This window comes from Sceloporus occidentalis, unplaced genomic scaffold, assembly GCF_023333645.1.
Source record: "Sceloporus occidentalis isolate IW3139 unplaced genomic scaffold, rSceOcc1.0.p SCAF_46, whole genome shotgun sequence".
NCBI lineage: Eukaryota > Metazoa > Chordata > Lepidosauria > Squamata > Phrynosomatidae > Sceloporus > Sceloporus occidentalis.
In genome coordinates this window covers 3,314,461-3,339,643 of record NW_028317026.1, presented here as the reverse complement: position 1 = coordinate 3,339,643, position 25,183 = coordinate 3,314,461, and the positions used below count along the sequence as shown (strand labels likewise).

The following is a 25,183-nucleotide window of genomic DNA, read 5'->3' as shown; positions in this document are numbered from 1 at the left end:
GCAGAATTTACACCCTAAAGAGTCAATTCTCCTGATATTGGGGTTGTGTCTATAAACCTTACATTTTTATTTGATTACTCCTTCTCTATTCATTAGGCAGGTGAGAGCATACAGAGTAAACTAAATAAAGCCCTTGTTAAAAGCTACTTTGTCTATTACTCAGGTTATTAATACTTTTTCAATTATTTTCTGTCCCCAAGTACAGGTCCACGGCCATACTTGATCTACTCAAATCTACATGACATTCGGCGTATGAACTTTGATGGAACGCAACACAGAAGTCTTTTTGATTCACAGATGGGGAGAGTCTTTGCCCTTGACTATGACCCCGTTGACAATAGGGTAATCTATCACTTGTTATTATTTCTGCTTTATAAATAGCTCTTTTAGCAAAGGGAAATGTATTATTAATGATCCACTCCAGCTCTTTTTTCATGTTAAATACAATTGTGCATGGACTCCAATATATTTTACTGCATGCACATCAATGCAGACACTCCTTGGTTATTGGATTTAGCAAATGAGACTTTCACATCTTATTTAATGCCTCCCCCAGCTGCTTCTACATCATTTGTCATTACAATTTTTTGCACATGGTCAGCATACATGGAAACCGCCACTTCTCCAGGTCACCTTGGGGTCCAAGGTACAATAAAAGGAGCTGCCTGTCTTTAAGAAACAGGCTGTTGAGATATGGTGTTATTGAGTTGAGTATCCCTTATCCAAAATGTTTGGGACCAAAAGTACGGTATTTTGGATAAGGGATAATTTCGGATAAATGTGTCCGCTCCATCGTCCAGGCTTCTCACGCATACCCAAAACGCTTCCTTAGAGCACTTCTGGTCTGGAAAAGGGAGTAGAAGTGCTCTGGGGAAGCCTGACCAACAGACAACAAGACGGATCCGTTATCCGAAATTATCCCCTATCTGAAATACTTCTGGTCCCAAACATTTCAGATAAGGGATACTCTACCTGTATCTACATATTTTTGTCCATATAGTGTTTGTACAATGGGCCGATAGCACTCTGGGACCCCTGGGAGAAGCCTGAAGAGCTTTAATAACGTCTGGCACTTATGTTGGTTGATTAAACTTGGCACGCAGTCAGTTGTCTGATTCATCCCAAAATGTGGGCCATAGGATTCAGGTCAGAGCTCTGTGCCAGCCAGTAAAGTTGTTTTTTTCAATGATCTCACTAAACCATTGTATGGATCTTGATTTGTGCATGAGGACATTGCCGTGTCCATGCAGTAAAAGTTCAAAAGCTCTTTCCCAAATAGTTGAAAAAGTTGGCACAGAAACATCTAAAATGTAATTGTATGCTGTAAGATGTTCCTTGGACATAAGGACACTGGCCTAAACCATAAAAGCCAGTCCCAGACCATTATTGCTCCTCCAGAAGACTTTACAGTTAGCCCTATGCAGTCAGGCAGACAACTTTGTTCTGGCATCCACCAAGCCCTGTGTGGTCAGACTTCCAGATGGTAAAGCTGTACATTGTTACTATCCTCTTCAGTCTCATTTCAAATACTTGACATGTCGATAGTCACTGTGTTCTGCGGTGTGGGTCATTGTACGGCAAATGTTTATTTGTAGAGACTGCTTGACTGTGTATTTGATTTTACCAATGGGTGTAGCTGAAATAGCCAAATCCACTAATTAGAAGCAGTGTGCACACTCAGTGGGCTGGCTCAGGGGTGCATTTGCCTCAAGGGCTGGTCCAAATTCTTCAAGCAGATCTGGCGCAAATCAGGCTGGCCGCCATGGGAGGCAGTGGGGTCATGTAATGCTGTATTTCGTGACTCCACAGTAGCAGCACTAAAGATTGTTTGAGTCAATGTTTGTCTGAGAGTGTGTGTACATGTACACCTACAGGGGCAAGGGGCTGGGGGGCACTTGGCTTTGCTTGACCCCTTCCCTAAGCCAAAAGGTGCGGGTCCTTCCCTGGTTTCTGCATACTTTGAGCCATCAAACTTTCTTTCTGCCTCATACGCAACTTTCAAAACCTCTAAAAAAACTCATCCCCATCCAAGCACTCCTCTCCTATTGTCTCACTTCCCCCTCAACCACCAACTAGATTGTAAGCTCGCAAGAGCAGGGCCCTCTCCTTTGCACCAGTTTTTTATTGTATGTGTTTCTAAATTTTTCTACTGACTAACAGCACTGCGGAATCTGCCGGCGCTTTATAAATAAATGTAATGTAATGTAGCATACATATCTTTAATCACAAAACATCAGTTGTTGCTGCAGGTGTAGTGATGTTAACTGACCACAAGAGGGTGCTCCTATCTGATTTTATCAAACTAGCCAAGATAATACCAGGAAGACTGTATTTTATTGTCAGCTATAACATTCTTTTCTTTTTTTTTATTTTCTTCATTTCCATCTATAGAATAACAAATGTACACATGTTTCTGTATCCCCAAAAAATGGGAATGGAACAATGATGTATCAGAATATATTGGTAAACACTTTGGTAATTTATATTCCGGCCACCAGATAAGCAAACTTGTTGCAATTGTGCTTTTCAGTGTCCACTTACCTTTTGGCTTCGCCCACAAATCAACTATGTTTTACGTGAACAATTAATAAGTCATAAGGAATATTCCAAAATGAGATGCAGCGAGTTTTTCACGTTATATATCCGCACAATTTTTATTCTTAGATTTACTTTGCACACACAGCTCTGAAGTGGATAGAGAGTGCAAATATTGATGGCAGTTACCGTGAAAAGATTATTTCTGAAACTTTGGAAATGCCAGAGGGTCTTTGCATTGATGCTATCAACAGAAAAATGTACTGGACTGACAGGGGGTATGTATTTCATTGCCAGCAATGCATTTATTTTTTAGTTGATCTTGTAAAATTTGCTTTTTACATTTTATTTGATCTGAGACAGCCATGATTGTTGTAAATGTGATTTGATTATTTATTATCTAGTTATCAACAGCAAGAATGTAATAATTTGAGTGTAACCAATATTTGCAATTAAGTCTGCCGTGTGCCAATTGTTGTTACATTCCCTCAAAGCATAATGAAATAGATAATAATAATAAAAAAGTAGATGTAAGCAGATGACTCTTCGTAAGTGTTCAAGCTAAATCACTATATTCAGATTATGTTTCCAAACCCTTCCAATAAGTTGATTTCTGTGAGATTTTCTTGAACCTGTTCATCGTGCTTTTACCCGCATTCTTGTTTTTAAGGAAGGAAATGCAATGAAACAAAGTTATGATATGTAGCAGTTCTATGCCAAAAATGCCAGAAATGTTGGTAGCAGAACACCATGAAAGGCAAAAAACAATGTATTGTCAAAAAGTGACAGGGCTGATTAAAGGATTTGCAGTCTTTTGTGTGGCATGTCAAGCTAAGTAGGGTGTAGATGAGGGGTCTCAGGAGGGAGTAGTAGCTATCTGGCTAACACTAAATACTTGTTTTTCCCCACAATGCGTTTCCAGGATAGCAAGCAGCCATATTAGGCTGCCTGCTCCATTGGACTATCGCTAAAGGCAGTTATCACATGTAACTTTTACTATTGGTGAAGCTACTGATTTGTCTGTGACTAATCTACTAATCTTTTCTTCCAAGAGGGAGCCTGCACATTTAACTGTAAACACAAGGCTTTCCTCTAATGCCTACAGTTAAATGAGTGAGACTTCCACTGGGAGGGGGTAATATGGCTGCCAGTAGCCTCCACTGCACTATTCCTGACTGTTTTTGTCAACCACATATGGTTTTTTGTCAAACACGTACAAGGTTCACACTGAAAGGGTAAAGTTATGTTTATATCTCACTTGACAAGTTAAAATCAGTAAAGCGTGGCAAGACTTACATTGCAGGTACGGGACATGGCGGCCGAAATAGTAGTGATTATTTTTTATCATGGCTTACTTCCAACTATTTGTGAGAAAGTGGTTCATCCCAAACCATAGACATAATGCTGAAGCCACTGTCTCTTCCGCCATGAGTATTTCATACAATGAATACGGGTTTTATATATAAATAAATAAATAAATATAATATATTATTTATGTTTGTTTTATAATGTGTGTACACTGATCAGTTGTATCATTTAATGCAAACAGAAAATCATCAATTGAAAGGAGTGATCTGAATGGGAAAAACAGAGAAAAACTTATTCAGGAAAACAGATCATATCAGCCAAGAGGAATTGCTGTCCATCCCATGGCTAAGTAAGAAGTAATTATATAAAATATGCGCTACTTTAATTGTTTCTAAAAACATGTCTGTTTTGTGGCAATTAATCAACCCAGACTTATTATGCGTTATTGAAAGCTTTTGTGAAAAAAAGGGCATTTTCACCCAATCACATTGACAAATGCAGAAATGAAGCTGAGACTGATACCATGTTTCCCAGCGACACTTGTTAGCTTAAAATATTTGGTTTTTATATTCAAGAATCTCTGCAGAATTTATGTGTGGAAAAAATGGCCCCAAACTTCTTCCATAAAAGCAAACTAAAATTCATTTTACAGTGTTCGAGAATGCAGCCATAGTCTTTAAACATCAAGTATTTTATATATCATTGTTTATTTCATTTAGGAAATTGTTTTGGACTGATATAGGAACCTCACCCCGAATAGAAAGCTCAAATCTGGAAGGATCTGAAAGGGTGGTTCTATTTAGCACCGACCTGGTGCGGCCCAGTGGGATTACGGTTGAGTTCCTCACCAGTCAGCTGTATTGGTGTGACACCAAGAGATCTGTCATTGAATCGTCGCATCTGGATGGCTCAGGACGACGCACGATTTCCCAGAATGAAGTAGGTGAGGTTTTGGGATAGTCTTAATATTTTGTTTTTTTAAACAGAAAAAATGATTTGAATCTTAAAAAAGTGCAAATACAGTATATATTTATATACAGCAAATATCTGCTGCTGACGATTTTCAATGTCATCTGTTAGAATCGCTACCTCTCATGCTCACCTGCAAGGCTTTTCAAAGACTGTCCCTATCTCTTAGAATGCCCTCCTGTAGTTTCTTTGATTTTCCCCTTGGCTCCAGTCCTTAAAAAATACATTAAGATCCACTTCTTTACGGAAGTCAATCAACCATCAGTTTAATTCCCCTCCTCCCTAAAACCACTGCTTCCCCTTATCTAGCCTTACTCCTGCTGGTGGGGGTCTTCCACCACATCTTCTTGCTCTTCAGTCTGTACATTTGTCTAGTAATATAGAAAAAACACTGTTTAAACTGAAATACAATTGTGTGACTGGTCCGCCTCAAACATGCACTCTAACCCCTTCTGTAATATACCCCTACCTTCTTCTGGATTGTAAACTCATTAGACAAGAGCCCACCTTACCTTTTGTTTCTGTAAGCTTAAATTGTTATGTGTGCTTATTGTGTCTTGTTTACCCATAGTGAGCTCTGCAGAATATCATGTCTTCATACAAATAAATAAATAATAATTAAAAAAATAATTGATGCAAAAAATGCTTGATAAAAAGCTTGTCTGCTTCTTTAATGGTTTCTCTTTATTTTACTGTAAAGAGGTTTGTTTAAGACAGGGATATTGACCTTTAGGCATTGAGAGCTGCAAACATATCAGGATATTTGGATACCTCAGGTCCATCAGAACCTGGAATAAATGACTCTGTCTGCACATTTTTTGTATCCAATATTACCTTCAAACGTCTGGGTTTTTTTTTTTTTGGCAGTATATACAATGTTTTATTTTTTTGTGTCCATGCTGTTGTTGCCATCCGACAATTTCAATGGGGTAGGTCTGTTTTTAGAAGTATGTATGTGTTGTTGATGCATTGGTTTAGCTGTGGATCTATTTTTCAGGGCACCCCTTTGCTATTGCGGTTTTTGAGGATCATATCTGGTTCACAGACTGGCTTCAGCCATCCATAACAAGAATGGATAAGAAAAACACCAAAAGTGTGGTACACCTACGCGGAAATATGCAAAGGCCGACATCAGTTGTGGTTGTCCACCCCTTGACCAAGCCAGGTAATCTCTCCATTGCCGTGTGTTAGGTAACTATTTCTTTTGTGTATATGTCATGTTAATCTATATAAAATTAATTGGAGGATAACTGAGTGAATACATCTCTTCCTGTTCTTTTTAACCATCACTTATCATTTTTTAATGATGGCATTATATATAAAAAGGGTTTTAAGGGCAAAAATAAATTGGTGCCCATCCCCATACCAACCAATGGAGTCTTTCTACAGATTGGACTGTTACTTTAGTTATATCTGTCCGTACCAGTTTATGATTACTTAGCGTGCAATTAACCTCGTTAGTATTCCTGTCTTTGGAATGGACAATGCATGTAGTATTGATTTAGCAGAACAGCATTCTGTACTGGATTTAAAGTGACAAGTAAATATTCAGTATCAACTTTGCCGAGGATGTTATGAAGATTCCTTTACTTCTGCATCAAAGCTTGGACTTATTTAAAACTTAAGAAAACAAACTAAGTAGTCAGTTGTGTGTTTAAATAATTGTGGCAGTTCTACTGGCTTCTAATATAATGGCTTGACAAATTCGCAGACTATTTAAAAAGCCACATAAAACTCATAAATGCTGATAGACAGAGAAAACTTACAACTCCAAACCGGTTTTCTCATGAGAAAATAATTTTTAATGGTCATGTTATTTAGTCATTAAGCGCCAACTTATTACTCTGTACTGCTTAGCATCCACATAGTGGTGGCCATTCTAGTTTGGGCACAGGAAACCAGTGAAGGGTACCTTGCTCATATAAGTCGAATTATACTTGAATATGTACTCTCTGCTTGAGCCCTGTCACATTGTCACAAGTAAGCCCTTATTCATCTTGCACAGCAGTTCCCTTTATTACTAAGAATAGATTTGCTTTTACACCTTCATATTCTTGATACCTGTCAACCCACCTTCAAATTGATGTGAATGTATATACAGACTGGTTACTGTTGATGTACTCCTCTTTAACTACATCCCCACTTCCAATGGTTTGTTAGCCGTTCTGAGCAGGTTCCTCGTATGATTTTATCCCATTGCAGAACATATTTAGCAGTTAATAAAAATAAGAATATTTTAGCAACTAATTTTTTTTAATTTTTTTTTTTAAATTTCATTTGTAATTTGGAATAGGTCCCACAACAGTTATGTTACAGGGATGGTTGTAGGTTTATGAGAACCCCCGAATGAGAAGATTTATTGGAGCCTCATATTTAAAAAAACAAAATACAAATAAACCAAGGAAAACAACAGAAAAAAATGACTTTATGAAGAGTAGGCAAGACTTCTCTCCTACATCTGTCCTAAGCAGTTGTTAGCCCCAGCCCTACGTACTTTGCACCGGTCGCTCCCCATGTATTCTTTTTTACCTGGTTCTGTGTAGCCTCTAACGATATAAATAATAATATCCTTTTAACTGGTCGAGAAACCACATTTAAATGCATGGATACACTATGGTAAGTACATTCTAACCTTTTTCCCATTCAAAAAAAATCTTGCAAATGGCAGTTTTTTTAGTATTATCTTGGACAGATAACGAGTTTGGCACACAAGCTCTCAGGTTTCCAAATTCCAGACTGCTGTCCTCAACGCTAGCCCGCTGTCCTTTTAAAAACCATGGAATTGCACTCCGGCTTTAACAACAGCTGGGTGAAAAGATGGCATGATACAATGTACCCTAATCCCCATTGTCATCATGTCATTCATGTTCCCTATTTAAGTAGTAACAAGGAGCTATAGCGATCACATAGACACTATTACCATTGACTATTAACATTTGAGGTTTTTATCAAGCTACTTTGTTTGGGCCAAACATTTGTGACATTACGTAAAATGCTGTCAACCAAAGATATGCTAGTATCGAGAAAGTTCAATAAATCACAGTACTCCAGTTGCTAAAAGCCATCATTAATTTGACCAAAATTGACATTATGGAACTTGGCATTAGCGCTTGCTTATTACTAAGAATGGTGGCCAGACTGTTGTCTATTTTCATAGTATAGAGTCACCGTTGGAACAGTTTATACCATCCATCAAACCTATTGTAAGGCACTGTGATATCTGACCTATGCGAAAGATAAATCCCTATTGTGGCCTTGCGTGATATCTTTTAGATGCCTCCAGTAAATACTGCTCTATATTCTTTTCGCCAAAGCAAAATATTGAGTTTGAAAACTCGCCAAATTCTATGGGAATTCTATGAGTTCCATTCGAATTACACCGATGGCCTCGTAGGAATTGTCTCAACTAATGCACGGTCTGTGAGCGTAGCAAGATTCCAGCGATTAAGCTGATATTTGGCTGAATTGCTACGAGAGATAAAAAGGGGAACATCATCTTGTCCTTAGAGCAAGGGAGCGGAATGAAATGTATAAATACGTAGTATAAAGGCTGTAGCAAGCCATAATAAAACCCACCATTAAGTGAAAAACTTTTTTCGATGGAGCCCCCTTTCAAGGTCAAGGGACCTTTTGTTTATTGATTTGACTAAATAAAAGATTAAAGCACAAGAAAAAAGTTTGCTTCAAAGGAGGAGAACTGTTAGAACTAGAGGCTTAGATGTAATGTAAGGAAATTTTACTGAACTGAGTGGGTGGTTGATAAATGGAACAGCTTCCCAGCAGAAATAGTAGAGGTAAATAAAGTTAGAGAACTTGAACACGCATAGGATCGGCATGAACCTATCCTGAATATAAGAAGCAGCTAAGAACTGATTAAGGTCTGAGTCTTTCTATCAGGGAAAATGGGCAAACTAGTTGGGTCAAATGGTTCTTATCTGCCATCAAATTGTGTGTTTCTAAAATGGGAAATAGAGATACATTATCTTAAAAGAATGCCCATGGAATCATAATTCAATGTCCATGGAATATTTCTTGCATTTATGCATATATATATATATATATATATATATATATATATATATACCGTATTTGCTCGATTATAAGACGAGGTTTTTTTCAGAGCAAATGCTCTGAAAAATACCCCTCGTCTTCTAATCGGGGTCGTCTTCTAATCAGACCTCAAATAGAGGTCTGATTATGAGACTAAGATCCAGATCCCCCGCACCGCTGCAGGGCACCTGGATCCTCCTGTCTCCCCCCCACACACACACACACACTTACCGGTGCTTCCTGCTGTATTGCCGGGGCAGCGGGTTGACGTCTACGCGATCCGCGTAGACAACGTCCGCTGCAGCCGGAAGGAGGTGTGGCTAGCAGCGGGGGTTGTCTGCGTCCGTCGCGGATACCTTCCCCGACTGTCAGAGATCAGAGTTCCCCGCACCGGTGCGGGGAACTCTGATCTCTGACAGCCGGGGAAGGTATGCGGGACGGACGCAGAAAAACCCCCGCTGCCAACTCCACCTCCTTCCGGCTGCAGCGGAAAGAGACGTCAACCCGCTGCCTCGGCAATACAGCAGGAAATTGGAAGCACCGGTAAGTGTGTGTGTATGTGTGTGTGTTAAATGGGGGCATAGGGCATTTCTGGAATGCCTTATACCCCTATATGCCACTCTGGCACTTAGGGGGTTAAAAGGCATATTAGGGGGCAGAGTGGCATATAATGAGGTATAAGGCATTTCAGGAGGCATAGTGGCGTTAAGGGGGCATTTAATAGAGCACTCTGCCCTATACCTCCCTATATGCCACTCTGCCCCATGATATGCCTTTTAACCCCCTAAATGCGAGAGTGGCATATAGGGGTATAAGGCATTTCTGGAGGCAGAGTGCTCTATACAATGCCTTTTAACTCCCTTAATGCCACTCTGCCTCCTGGAATGCCTTATACCTCCCTATATGCCACTCTGCCCCATAATATGCATTTTAACCCCCTAAATGCCAGAATGGGATATAGGGGTATAAGGGATTTCTGGAGGCAGAGTGGCACATAGGGGGTCAAAAGGCATACCATGGGGCACAGTGGCATATAGAGGGTTAAAAGGCATATCATGGGCCACAGTGCCATATTGGTGTGGCAAGCCTGGGGGCAGATGTGCGAAACTGGGGGACAGGCTGGAAAATACAAGGAAATAAAAACAAAAAAAATATTTTTCTCAATCATAGCTTTTATTTAAAAAAATTGTTTACATGAATTAACATTTACTGGTAAAACTTTTTTCCTTTAGGGTCGTCTTATATTCAGGCTTTTTCTTTTTTTCCTAAGTTAATATTCAGATTTTGGGGGGTCGTCTTATAATCGAGCAAATACGGTATATATATATATATATATATATATATATATATATATATATATGTGTGTATATATATATATATTCATTTGGTAAGTTAGCGTTTCGTTGCAATCCTATAATCCACCCATAAAACTATACATTTTCTCGTTTCCTGGCTTCATAATTTTCGTAGTTTAGTCGTATATTTAGAAGTGTGAATCAAGTGAGTTGTTGTTAAGGCTATGCTGTTGGGTCCAGGGACATATTTTTTTAACACCACCTCGTTTAAACTCCAAACACAAACATTCATTTAAACTCCGAAAACAGTCCCCATGCTGAATACATTAAAAAGTGCACATCACACTTTTAATGCAGTGTATGGAAGCCAGCACAGCCTCCATACTGTAAGAAGGTTGGTTGGGGACATCAAACATTAGCCCGATGTGCAGTGGGACATGGGGGCCTCGTCCCGGTTTAGTAGCAGGGAGACTACCTCCCTCCTAGACCTAGGCCTGGATACATCATTACACATGGATGTATGTGTGTCCCCATTCTTATGGATAGCGGAGACAAGGTATAGGCTTTAACCAGGCTTAATTCCCTCATCACATGAGTAAAAGAATCATCTGTAGCGATGAAGGATGAAGCCTTGGGTAAGTGAGAGATACATGGGGTCCCTCAATAAATTGTGCAGAAGTGAGTAATCTTCAGCAATGGCAGTCACAAATGTAATGATTGATGGACGGGGATCTAGGACTTAATACCAAGACTCATGTCACCTTGGTACTGATTTGACATTAAGGTTTACAATGTAGCACTAATATGATAATAGGAGAAAATGAAAACATCAATGGACCTCTTAACTTTTGAGAAGAAGCTGAGTTTAAAAAAAAAAAAAAGGTTGCAAAGAATTTCTAGAATGTAATGGCTCAAAAAGAAAAGAATAAAAAAAAAAAAGACAAATATATTCCCAGAAAACAGTTTAGGGGGATTTTTGCTTCCGATAGCAGTTACTGCTGTAATGCGGTAGGTCAGAGCGTTAGCAAAATGTTATTGTCTGGAAAATTGTGATTCCTGGACAATTGAGCCTCCGGCTAACAGTTTATGGTGATAGGTTCATCAAGTAAGAACACATTTTCATTCACAAAAAGGGTGCCAGAGTGATGAGCTGTGAAAACAGACTTCATACACACATCGTTTGCTCAATAAAGACTTTGTGAAATGCGGACATGGAAAAACTGATAATGCTACCGAAACAACAGCAGGTAGTCCGGGATTAAACGTAATCCCCTTTCAAATATGTTTTTGTTTACAATGTATTTTCGGCACACACAGGTATATCATTTATGAGAGTTTTGTTTCGCGAGCTTATAATGTCATTACGCTTAGAGTTCTGTGCACGTTCTCCCGAAATAGACAATAATGCGCAAGTGAGTCATTGTTTTTTCTACGCACTCGTAACTACATTACAGGCGTAATCTTTTATAGTGTTAGCAGAATGGAATTAGAGAAGCCACTTTGTTTTGATACCCTTCATGGATTGAATTGTATTCCTGGCTGGGACATAAAGAATGAACGGAGAAGAGAGACTGCTTTAGATGTCTTGATGTATCACAATGGAAGCTTTACTGTGCTGACAGCATAATCTAGGAATATTTGATATGTGTTCAGATATCCTGTCTTGGCGCAGGCTGTATTTGGAAGGAGTGTCCTTCTTCATCTACTTTGAAGACCCCGGCTTTAGTGTTGGCTCATGTTCAAAGTAAAATGTGCTCACTTGTTAGAAGGGTAACACTTTAATTCAGCCATGAGTTTAAACTTACTCTCCAGTTATCATAAACCATGCATCAAATTATGTGACAGTCTGCGAGGCACCCGTCTATAATAAACCCAATAATAATGATTCTGTTCTCTGTCTATATTTACCTACTGATCCCATTATACAGATAATTCCTTTTTGTAACTCAAAAACACAGCCAAAGTGTACAGCTTAGCTACGATTAATGCAGTCAATATATAATTGTAATAAGGCGAAGTTTGACAACGCTCTCTTTCTTTTCGTGTTGCAGCTATTTTAGATGACATCTCTCAAGCGAGAGAAAAGAAAGTTGTTCGCAATGAAACGGCAAAATCTGATTCCTTTTTCCGCGGCCCGCTCTCTACCAGCATGTATGCAACTGGAGAAAAAGGAGATAGGTGGAGCGGGAACACACTGGTGACAGAAATTGTGGTGGCAGGTAGGACCTTCTTGTAACCTAAGGAGATGGTGTCACTTGTGACTCCATAGTGTGATATTTTCTGCTGCTCAAATCCGCTATGTGAAAAAACTGCCCTATTGGGTTTTATGAATGAGAACACAGTGCAGATAATGAATAGAATGACTACGAATTCTAGAGGAATCAAATAATCAAAAATGGTACACCATGTGCAAGCCTTTTTTGAAGACAAATTAGACCACTTTTCTATTTTGGTGTAGCTGGCATAGTGATAAATATTATTATATATATATATATATATGTGCAGGAACTGATTGCGACACGTTTAATCTCAAAAATCTCCTTATTGCCTTAATTGTGACTGTGAATGTTACACAATATAATATGTACCATTAAAAACAAGACACCCAACGTTTTGTTGGAGCCAGTGGAAACCTCAGATGTTCATTGAAGAAATAAGGCCATGTTTATCAAGGAAAAACTCTAGCAACTGTGGAGCAAAGTGTTACATCTGGAGCACATAGTACGAATATTTAATTTGTGAATTCTTTACCCTAAAATTATTCTGGCATTGCCTTTATATAACCAATTGTTTATTTTGCTTACCTTTTACTATTGTATATCAATTGAACATGCTGTTGGTACTTGCAGTTTTAAGTTAGCATCTTTATATGGCGTTACATTGTTCTATAGATGTATTACTTTTTGAGATAAGGGCTTTTCTTGTTAACATTTACGCTATTTAGATTAGTGAGCATAGAAGTAGGATAAAATATATTAAGTAAGCAAAAAGGATTTGGCAAAACTTGCAAATTAAAGAAAAAAACGTTAAAAATTGCAACATATTATGTACAAGATAGAGAAATATTTCAAAATCACTGGTGCCATTTTTAACTTATGCCACAATATAAGAACAAAATGCAATAAATGCTCCTTTTCTAAGATATTTTCTAATAATTTAGAATTTATTAGTTTTCAATCTATTTAAGTTAACTGATCCCATAAACATAAATACCATATTCTAACTTTGACAGCAACCATACTTGGTGCGGGTTTTCTTTGCAAAACAACTGTGGTATTATATTGTTGAAATTATGATATTAATAGTTTCTAAAATTTTCCATTTTTAATGAACCTTTCTTTCGATTTCAATTTCTTTCGATTGCTCAATCATTTAAAAAGATACTATAAGCTCCTTTATGCAAAAAACAAGCAGAAAACATGTGAAATGCCTCAAAATCAAAATAACATGACAATGATTTTAAAAAATTCAGATTTTTTTTTTTAAATGTATTTCTTTTTCCAAAGGTTATTTTTGTGGGCAATAAAATGCATGGATTTTTGTAATGATCTCAATTAACTATGAGAACACTGTTAATTAGATAAAGTAATGAATAACTGACTTATTGTAATCCCGTTTTGTTCCATAAATGGACTGTAAATCCAGCTATAGTCAAGCACCATAATAAAAAAAAATATTTGCTACTTTTATTCATTTACAATTATTTAAGAGGCTATTAATTGATTTTTTTTCTTTTGCTAAGTAGCTAAGCACTACTTAGCTTTAGGTTTAAAATATTTATTCCATTAAAATATTTCATTAAGTATGTTATTGGAGGAGCTCGTTAAATGTACACAAAGAAATGCAAGATTAACGTTATATTTGTGGCAGCATTGGTCGGCACGTGATTACTAGAGTCTTGGAGAGAAATCACATATCTCTTCAAGACCTAAAGCCCTCTTGCCTTCTTTCCTACCCTGTGGCTCCTCTTTCGTACTAACATACAGAACATCGTATGCATAACAGAGGTCCAAACTTGTATAAATGGCATATTTGGGCTTGTTATGAATGAATTGTATGTACAAAATGAGTCAACACTAATGTTTAAACAACATAAGTATGGGGCTGTTAGAAACGTTTGGCCCCGGTTATCAGGTTTTCTGGAAGCTATGCTAAAATGTGATCATTCTCTCCATTGCATCATTTCATTGTTATATATATATTTATAATAGTAAAACGGGTACAATCATTTTATTGGTGCTATTCAAAGATCTCTACAGGGGGTTATGCATATTGTAAGCTTTATTGCATGTTATTTTTTTTTATTGACCTGCCAAGATGGGTTTTATTACTCAAGTCAACACTTCTCTTCTACTAAACCGTGTACTTTAATATAGAGTCGAAATGCCATGGTATAATCCATATGACTTGATTTTTTAATTTAAAAAGGTCACATTGCACACGCACCTGTTATGCTTTTAATTCTCTGTCTGGCACTTTGTTGTCTGAACAGATGAGGGTGGCTGCATGGAAAGTCATTGTGATATCAACGCCCATTGTGTCCCATCAGAAGATGGACCAAGATGCCAATGTTTGGAAGGTTTCACAGGAAATGGCCAGTCATGTCAGGGTAATCCTTAATTATTGCTTCAGCTGCAGGTGGTTTGACAATAAAATTTGAGAACATCATCGCAGTTAAAAAATAAAATTCTTTCCCTGTTGTCATCCTTCTATTATGGATTCTCACTCACCCTGCAGCCACGAACAGAGGAGGACGGGCTTGGATAGGCTAATGTGGTTCTCTCTCTGCTGCAATTTTTCCGTTACTGTGCATGTGTTAAATATAAAACCCTAACCTTTTTAAATGGTGAAAAATAATAAAATTATTATTATTATATTATTACAATACATTTATCCAAGGTGTATGAAAAGACTAGAATTGACAGACTAAGACAAACGGATTTTTTTTGGACTGATAAAGATATATTTTTCCTTATACTTGGTGCTCTTTTCTGATTGTTTGTAGCTATGATTTAATAATTATTTCAAATACATAAAGAAATTAAAAGCCAACAGATCACCATGCTTTTATTAAATCATTTTAGCATTGATTCTAATTATATAAAAATGTTAAAAACATAGAAGGTTTTCTTCTTGATCCAAGGAGAAATACGATTGCCTCTTGGAGTCAAGAAGGAATTTCTTTTTCCCCTGATGGCAGAATTCGAGGTAGCTTAATTAGGGGTTTTTTTTTGCCTTCTTTGGATCAAATGAACCATGTAACTATGTAACAGCTATCAAAATGAGTTTAGATTCAGGGTTTTAAGATAACTAAACAGGTGCTTTTACAAATTTTGTATTTTCACGGTAAAAAAAAATGAAACAAATTTTTTAGGGGAGGAAATTATAAATTCTAGCTACTGCAACATAAGATGCCTGGGTAAAACAAATTTCCATGTAAAAAAAAGGTCAAGCTGGTTTTGTTTCTAAGCTTCGTAGCTAAAAACGCTTCCTTGCAAGGTTATCAAAGGTACTGCTTTATAATTCTTTATTTATAAAGCTAATTGTAGCTTTTTTGAATTATTATAAAAATGAAAAAGGGCGCACTGTTTTATAGTGTTATTATTTGCATAGATACATAGAAACCTATTAAACCTAGCAGTATGTTTGTATTTTATTTATACTTACACATTTGGGAGTTGAATCCATCTAGACTAACTTTATTTTTCCTGGTAAATTATGTTGTAAACCAAAACCGACGCTAAACAAGTATTTAACATTGCAGATGATTTCATTTTTTGTTTCATGCAGTATACTTTTTTGTAATGTGAGATGATGTCATCTGTTCCACTTAAGAAAGTTAAGTGCCAAATATAATGGCCTGTAATTCCCGCAGGTGTGAGAGCGATTAATCTTGTATCATGCATTTATTCCTGTTTCAAGCAGTGGTGTTCTAACAAGTTATAAACTGGGGGGGGGGCACAAAAATGATACAAAAATGTGGCAGACAATATTTGCTGGCTAGCTCGGCCCAATTAAAGGCAGTTGTCGGAACAACTGATCAAACTGGGGTACAAAATCATTTAAAATCTGCAAAATGAATATATTTCAAAATAAATATCCAAATAAATGTATTTTTTAAATAGATTTTGTATTTCTTCTGCCAAGTTTTTTATTATAGTAGTGTCTTATACCCAGTCTGAGGCATGATTCATCTATCTATCTCGTATATAGCAGATCTTTAACTGTAGCTATCAATGGAATGGTGCCGACAACCAAACAATTTTGTTGGTTTTTAGAACTTTGCATAATTTTATCTCCTTGCACTATTTGGGCAGATATTGATGAGTGCATCCTCCACATTGCTTCCTGTGACCTTAACCACACAGACTGTATCAATACTGAAGGTGGTTACATCTGTAAGTGCAGAGCTGGTTTTCTTGGAAATGGTGATCAATGCTTGGGTAAGTAAAGTTCTTTGTAAAACTGAAAGACTGATTCCCAATGATCGCATAAACTGACAATGCCTTTGTTGTTATTTACAATTAACCAATACATTGCTTCCATTGGGGTTTACAGCAGCAGCGTTTTTAGTTTCCTACTTGTACGGAGATATACATTTATTCAGAGTGGATCTTTTCAATAGTACATTTTTCATCAAGCTCAATTCTCTCTTTTTGTGAATGCTGTCCCGATGGGCCAGACGGTCCATTCAGATTGTATTTAACCACTAAGAATACAATAGCACAGTATCAGAAAGGCATAGTACAAGTTGTTTTTGTTTTGGCACATCCTAACATGTGAACAAATGTGCTCTTTATTACATCACTGAATTGTGTATTGAAATCTATCCTATCAGATCAGGGAGAGAAAAATGCATTGGCTTGAAACTAAAGCACCCCATCAAACCCATCTAAATTGTATGAATGCCTTTTTCCCCCTTATTTGGAGAAGATACTTCCTCTATCCACTGCCAATAACTTACAGTATAAAGAATGGTAATCCAACTGTTGGATCAATGGCCAAAGCCTCTGACCATCAATGCTTGTTCTGTACTTCTGCTATTTATAAAAGACACAAAAATTGAACAAGTACATAGACTTATTGAAAATCATTCTTTTTAGTAAAAACGGACATTGACTCTCATCAAATACAGAGTGATGAGGGTCCTTGATATTTCATGCAATGTCAGCATAAAAGCTGGGAATAAATAAACTGCACTCTATTTTTTCTTAAAAATATGTAAGGATACAACAATAGGCTATTTAATGACCATTTACAAATAAGTAAACCATTTGCAAATTTTTTTTTTTTGCCTAGGATAGCAGTTCTGCAGGTGTGGTAGCCCCTTGGCCGCATAACCAGGGGCAGATCACTCTATGGTTTAGGAAGAACCCACCATAAACACTATGGGGCATTGTGCACAGCCTGCACAACCTCCACATTGACTTTACTCCACACTGCATGTATTTCAAAAGCAGAGAACGGGATATGATGTCATGGATCGGTGTCCAGCATAGGTGATGGTGGCTGCAGAGATAAGTGGGGGGGGGCAGCAGGGGATGTCACTGACCACAGCAGCAATGGATTAAGAAGGATTAATTTGATCCTTCTTGCAACAGAAAGTCACTGGATTGGGCCTTCATAATTCATTATTGATGTGGTGTGAAGAAATGTTTCATATTGTCTCAATTCGACATCTCAAAATCAGTTTTGTGAACAAACTCCATTATATCACATTAATAATGGAGTCCATCCATCAAGCCTTTGGTTTTCTCCGCTGAGCTAGGCAAGTTGATCTATGGTTTGTAATTATGTTTTTGTAGTTTCAGACATGCATTACTTTTAACTGGAAACCTTTGTCTGCAGACATTGATGAACACAGACTGGGCAATCAGAGTTGTGGCGAAAATTATCAGTGCATAAATACAGAGGGCAATTCCACCTGCACATGCGCTAATGCACTTACTGGAACTGAACTCAGCCCTACTGGTGAGTTATTCATCAAAGAGCTTGGTCCAAGAAACCAAAGGGAGCTGAGGGACTTTGGTGAACCAAATAAGACATACTGGAGTCAACACATATTACATATTTAATAAGCTTTTCATATGTCTACTACTTTTATCTCCAAATAATCCTGTGTAATCTCCATAACCACTACACCCTTTTAAACCTTGAGGACCTCTGCATTCTCATTCCTACAAATCTCTTTTATTGAGTCTATTCCTCACTCTTGGCTACCTAATAATTATAGTTTGCAAACTTGTTACTTACAATTCAACAAAAACAACAAATAAAACATTTATATTTTTAACTCAAATAAGATCACTTTTATTTTCAATTAAGATTGAAATAACACCTGGCACACTCCAGCATGCGATTGGCTCATTTTGACATTTCAAATGGCAGCTCCCTGTAGCTGCTGTGATCAACAAAGATCCTGGGAACTTAGCCTTCCAATATATTATAGCATCTTGTTTGTAGGCCTGCACTATACCCAAAATATTAGTAGGTATTATTTGAATATAGACATTTGTCTATATTGAGATTTTTCTTTTAATCACACAAAAAAGTTTGCACTGTTGGGTGATAGTTTCGATTCCATGTTTCCAATAAGGAAAGCATCCTTATCTAGAAGCTTAAGGTTTATCTTCAGTACACATGCCTTGTTGAGTAACATGGAAGCTGAAGAGGCTTCTTTTACTCCAGGGAAACATCTTGTGGTACGTGTCCCTCTGCAACTCAGTAAAAATATTTGGCTCTTCCATTATGTTCAGCATGTCTATTCATGCTGTTTCTTTAATGGGAAAATCAAGAACACTTAAAAGAGTCAGATTGTAAAACTGTCTTTATTAGCTACAGCACATACTCTTAGACTGATAGATCACATCTGGTGGGATGCTGCTTGCTGAAATCTATTATTCTGTTTTCATGAAATTACATCTGTGGTCTACAAAGCCTTTGGTGACAGCATGGACAGCACATATTGCGTAACTGCAATTAAGCCCCATTTTCAGTACACTGAACGTTTACTTGCTGTGATAATGTTGCAAACATATTGGTTTAAATTGTTCCAGAGTCTTCTGTCTCTGCCAGCACTTCCATGGTATCGACGAATAACACATCTAGAAATAAAAACCACAGAGAATGTCCAGCATCCCATGATGGATATTGTTTGAATGGAGGAGAGTGTTTTCATCTAGTAGAGATAGAAGATTATGGTTGCAGGTATGTTGTCATGTTCACCGTTTGGGGAGTCAGAAGGGTTCACGATGCCTTTACCATTTTCATGGAACTCAAAGGACTAACGTGTAAAAAGTGATTCTGGTTCGGGGTCTGAAAACAAGACTTATTACCACAGCAATCGAAGCTCCCAATCAGGAGGAACATGATTGATATGATGATAAGATGACCACTTTACATCAGATTTCATATGTCACTCCTAATTGGCCAATCATTTTGTCTCTTTTTAGTCCCAGCTAACATGTTTTGCAGCTGTTGCAGACGTCAGCAAAATATCCACAGCTATTATTCTCCGACACGCAAAGTTAAAATTATTAGAACTATTACAAATATGTTTAAAAATGTTTTAAAATAATTTCTATTGTCTAGCGCTGTTTTTGGTACGGCTCCTTTATTTACTGCTCAGACAAATCCAAAGATCCTTTCTCTCTGCATGAACTAGTATAATATTTTTAATTAATAAAGAGGATCTTGATTTTTTTTATACTTGGCCCTGAATGTTATACTTGTTTATTTCAGTCGGAGCCAACTACTAATGGGAGATTCTTTAGCGGTCAAGGGGTGTGTGTCATTTTGAATGTGTATATAGTCTTTTTTGAGATCCCCTCCTAACAGTAACACTTGTGTGACAACCAAACCCACATTATTAAAACAAAGTAGGCATTTCAACTTAATGTAACTTTATATCAATAAAAAAGGAAATAAATTAAAACATATAGGAAACATAATAAAATAGTAGTATTTCATACTACAGGTATATACTACTGGTGTTTGCCAGAGTGGGTAGAAATAATATGATTTATGTTGACACTGCTATTGATCAGTACAGTAGATGGTGCTGTTGGCTTGTTTATACTTCACAGCAAACCAGACATTCTCTCCTATGGTCTACTGTGTGTGTTTTGACGCTAACCTCAGCTGTCTGCATCATTATTATTATAATTATTAGTTATATAGCGCCAACACATTAAGCCGCGCTTCTTATGGTGCATACATTCCAGGGGTATGACAAAACTAGAATTGACAGACTAAGACAAACCGATACATTAAGGTAAAGAGGACCCTGTTTGCAAGTTTACAATCTAGAGGATTTCTTAAAGGAGCTGTCTTGCCACCGCCCCCCCTCCCCAAGATGAGACAATATATTATTTTTATTATTATTAAATGGTAACTTAACATATTGGCGATATCTTTGACCTATTTATATAAAGGAAATTGTCTGATTACATGTGGGAAACTTAGCAGTGTAAATCCAGTTTTAAGAAAGTGTACTTACAAATGCCTCTGACAAGCAGAAATATATATACTTGCATCTCTAATTTAAGAAGCTGCCTATAGTATTACGGGGCAATATTCAGTTATACTGTGCAATATGCAGAACCCTCTTTAATATAGTAAGTTGAATGTATCAGCGTGTTGTATACACTCCCTTTTGATTTATTTTTACAGTGTGATTAATTGGGTAATAAAAAATGGGTGAAAGCTACATATCATTATACCGCTTTTATTTATCTGGATGTAGAATTTACAAGATGCTTTTTTGTTGTTACAGTTAGAGGCACAGGGTTTTTTTTTAACTAGGGCTTCATATGTCATACTGTAAATGTAAAGGGGATGTTTTATTATTCTGTTTAACTTGGTTACTCTTGTTGTCGCATACACGTGGCTGCTGTTTATTGGTCTCCAGCGCAGCAGCCTTCTGTCTATGAGATAGATATTTAGGCTAAATCTATACTTCTGAAAGCTCTACCAACAGAGCTTGATGGCCTCTTTGGATATGTGATGTATAATCAGCCTAGAAGAACATCTGGTTCTTGATATTTAATATTTAGTTAATTTTTGCATACTTACACTTTGACTTTATTTTCACTTCGGATCAAGAAGAAATTAAACACCAAAGCTAACCTTTGGCACCAGGTTTATTTGATATGTATATTATATGCAATCTTCCCATCGTACATGGTTACTTAAAGAGGTACTGCTATCCTCAGCTTTTTGGCTAAATTCTTTAATTATAACTACATATAACTTAGCCTTTTTCTTTGTCAATCATTGCAGTTCTTTTGGAGGCATCTAGTTGAAAAGTTAACTTCATGGAAGCTGAGATATTCAGCAACTCGTTGCAAGAGCAGCATATTTTTCATCAATATATTATGTTTATTTTATTACCGGTATTATTATTACCAAAGAGATGGATAACATAATGGGGAGAAGTAATCATGCCGAACCTGCAAAATATATCTTTTTGGGGGATCTGCTTGACTATTACTCCCCATTAACATAAACAATTCTTAACAAAAGTAAAACTTGGTGCTTTCGTTCTATTACAGATGTGTTGTCGGGTATATAGGAGAGAGATGCCAGGAATGGTGGGAACCATATTCTCGACAGATGAAGATTCGCAGTGTGACAATTTCTGTTTCTTTAATTGTACTCCTTCTAGGTCTCGGTCTTGCGTCATTTGCAATATATTATTACAGGTGAGTCTTGAGCTACATTAATACATCTTCTTAACCCCTTAATGACAAAGCCCGTACATGTACGTGCTCAAAATGCACTGTTTTCAATGGGTTTAGGGACCGCCCATTGTCCTAGGGAAGTCTAATACAATAAATATATTTTTTAATACAGTGTTGTATACAGTAATGTAGTTTATTTCAATTTTATTCCAATATACCACACTGAGCTAAATACTTTGCTTATCCCAACAAGTTTCTGTCTCGATTATTACGACTGAGACATTTTATTGTTTACCACAATGTGAGATAAATACCCAGGGTGGCATACTGCACTTATATTCATTTTCCTTTTGTCTACCATATAAAAAGTATTCAATTTACTTAACCAGCATTTTTCCACAGATTCTTGGTTCACAATTTATTTAGCTAACCTGGTCAAAAAAAATCTAAACACTATTGAACATCACAGGTGTTTTGTGTCTACATATTCATACATAGTAATGATTTTCCAGTTATATTAGCTGTACTGTTCACAATATGTTTTTACTTTGTTGTCACAGATGGATTTTCATATACCTCCCAAATGTTCATGATGAGTGTATTTCCTGGCATTCATTAGGAAAGCATATGTCTAATAATATTATACTATGAAAAATGAGATACCCAGTCGTACATTAAAACTGCTTATGTGAAACTTCTTCAAAACAAGAACAGATATTAGTAAAAGCAAATCCAGTTGAGTTTTTAAAATATGACAACGTGATAATTCCAAACTTTCTCAAAAGGCTCATCGGATACATTGAAAATGGCTAGATATGTGCAGCCCATGTTTGCTAAAAGTATAGCTTAGTCAAGGGAGCATGACAACAATGATCAATGGATATTGGTTATCTGCCATCAGTCGCTTTTATGAACCAAAAGCAATAATACATTTACATGCAGTAACTACTTTATTAGGTACACTCGCTGGTTAGCTGTGGTTGCAATGCATAAAGCATTGAGACAGCCAAAAACCATAGTATATGTGTAACCAAACATTACTAATATTTGGCAAAATTCATGGTCTAAGTGACTATGACCATGGTATAATTTTTAGAATGTGGTGGATCTAGCAACTCAGAAACAGCACACTCATAGAAACATAGAATTTGAGGGCATGTAACAACCATTCGGCTTGTCTAATTTGCCCATTTTCCTGGTACAAGACTAAGATCTTAATCCGTCCTTGATCTTGTCTTAGATTCAGGACAGCTTAATGCCTTTTTCCATTTATCTACCACCCAGTAAAAGGTGTAAATGAGAATACTAAGATACTAATACTAAAATGTCAAAATTGTAGCACATTGGTATGCCAAAAATAAGGCTGACCAAAATGTATAGCAGTCAGACTTCCTACTTCCGTACTCGCACTTAATGTGGCAGTGGTCTGATGACGTCAGTGCGGCTGACAGTTGGATATGCGCAGCCACATGCTACTTTTTTTTCTGCTTTTGTAGCGTATGGCCGGGCACATCCAGCAGCTGGCCACACGCTCCAGAACCCAATCCAACTTAGAAAGGGTAGGTGTAACCATTTGAGTAGCATTGCTTGATACATACCTGTATCAACCAGACACTAAAGGAAGGACATATTATACTGTGAACTCTAATGTGCTTAGTATGTCTGGTATTTCTAAATGAATGAAAATATACATTAATACAGATTTACCTTAATGTCTGCTTGTCCTTCACCATGCTTATTAGTTGTTTTTGAAGCACTTTCACTTCATTAACTGCATTCACTAATCCTTTTCTAAGCCATCAAATGAATCACAGGAAACGGCCCTACAAACCAGAAGATGCAACAGATGCCAGAAGGAGCCCTATTAGCAATGAGTAGCTGAGAACTCGTGGTACGTCCATATTTTATTAATATTATGTTGTTGTGTAGTTTGAGAAGCAGATAGGATCAAAGTGCAAGAGGGATCCACAGAAGATTATCCATGAAATAACTCACATCTTCTATACATTAAAAAGCTGCCAGACTCATCCAGTGATTTGCTCTGAACTTCAGTTCATCTGACTTCATTGTTATCTTTCAAAGTTCACAGCTGCCTAGCTGTATTGTAGCTATTAGATTGTGTTATTGTTAGCTCTGGCACACGACAGTTGGATGACTGATTCTAAATTAAGGAAATGGCAAAGGGATGACACGGTACTGGACTGTAAGCCACACTCAAATTATATTACTCTAACCCTTAACATTTCATTTAGAAAAAGGCCACTTGATTACTTTCCAGATGGATGCTTTTGACTTGGGAACAACCATAGGGCACTCTACATGTGCACTGGCAGCATACTTTGGTGCACAGAAGGTAGTGTGTTGGTGCTTGGAATTGGAAGGTGTGCAGAGTACGTCACATAGAAACACTGCTTGACACAGGGAGGCCGAGGGATTTCAATAGATATAATTCTCACGTTCTTAAATAATTCACATTGTGCCTCACTGGACCAGGTAAAGCCTTGATTCCCCAGGTCTCCTGGTCAGTTTGTTGTTTCTCGAGACATGGCAATGCCCACTTCCTGCCCATGTTCTGACCACTCTCTGCCCACTTCCCTACTGACCGCACCCCACACCCCATCCCAGAAGGCACTCTAAGGATTTTCCCCCAATGCAAAGCCACTGCCTTGGCAGAGGGAGCACTCCTGCAAATTGCCCTGGGAAGGTGGCAGGTATGGTTAGTAGAGTATGACTTCAACATAATGAGAATGGAGAAGACAGCATACATAATAAGAAGTAATCATGGTATCTTCCTAATAACATGATTTCCTTCACTTCTCCATTTAAAAATAGGGCATTTTAAAAACGCGACAAGAAGAGGAATATAATTAGTGTGGAAAGCCATAAACCTCGATGATAGTATGTTTCTTAGGTTGAAAATAACACAGATTTGCCCATCCTGAAATATTATTTGATTTATACTTTCAAACATTTTCATAGTTTACCATTAAACTATATATAATTCATTTTGTAATGATATATAGAAAGGACGGCATTCTATGGACAGTCAGACATAAAATGCATATGAAAGTCTATTTCTAAAAATAGTCACAACTGTTCAAGTAATGAGTATACCCCTCTTGGAACAGTTGGTGTGCTTTTTTAATTGCACTCTTTTTTTATGTCTTCAAAGGATCTAAGAATTTTATGTACCGCGCACTATGTATCTGGCCCCTTGATTATTTTTACTATGTTACATTTGATGGAGTCCTCAGCTGGCATTTACATTCCTGAACAGAATGAACTTTACATAAATGTATAGCCAGTAAAGGCCAGAATATCTCACTGTAGTGCTGGTTTTAGGAT

The 25,183-nt window shown here is 37.2% G+C and overlaps 1 protein-coding gene across 1 annotated transcript in view; it reads left to right on the top strand.

Moving 5' to 3' along the window:
- Nucleotides 1-23,716, top strand: part of LOC149289335 (pro-epidermal growth factor-like) — a 41,177-nt gene extending 17,461 nt beyond the window's left edge. Inside the window, exons 10-21 of the mRNA XM_089490727.1 lie at nt 201-342; nt 2,665-2,813; nt 4,085-4,192; nt 4,563-4,786; nt 5,810-5,977; nt 12,209-12,376; nt 14,650-14,766; nt 16,475-16,600; nt 18,006-18,152; nt 19,283-19,364; nt 21,710-21,859; nt 23,635-23,716. Coding sequence (XP_089346853.1) covers nt 201-342; nt 2,665-2,813; nt 4,085-4,192; nt 4,563-4,786; nt 5,810-5,977; nt 12,209-12,376; nt 14,650-14,766; nt 16,475-16,600; nt 18,006-18,152; nt 19,283-19,364; nt 21,710-21,859; nt 23,635-23,716 — 1,663 coding nt within the window. The remainder of the gene's footprint in view (nt 1-200; nt 343-2,664; nt 2,814-4,084; nt 4,193-4,562; nt 4,787-5,809; nt 5,978-12,208; nt 12,377-14,649; nt 14,767-16,474; nt 16,601-18,005; nt 18,153-19,282; nt 19,365-21,709; nt 21,860-23,634) is intronic.
- The last annotated feature ends 1,467 nt before the right edge of the window (nt 23,717-25,183 follow it).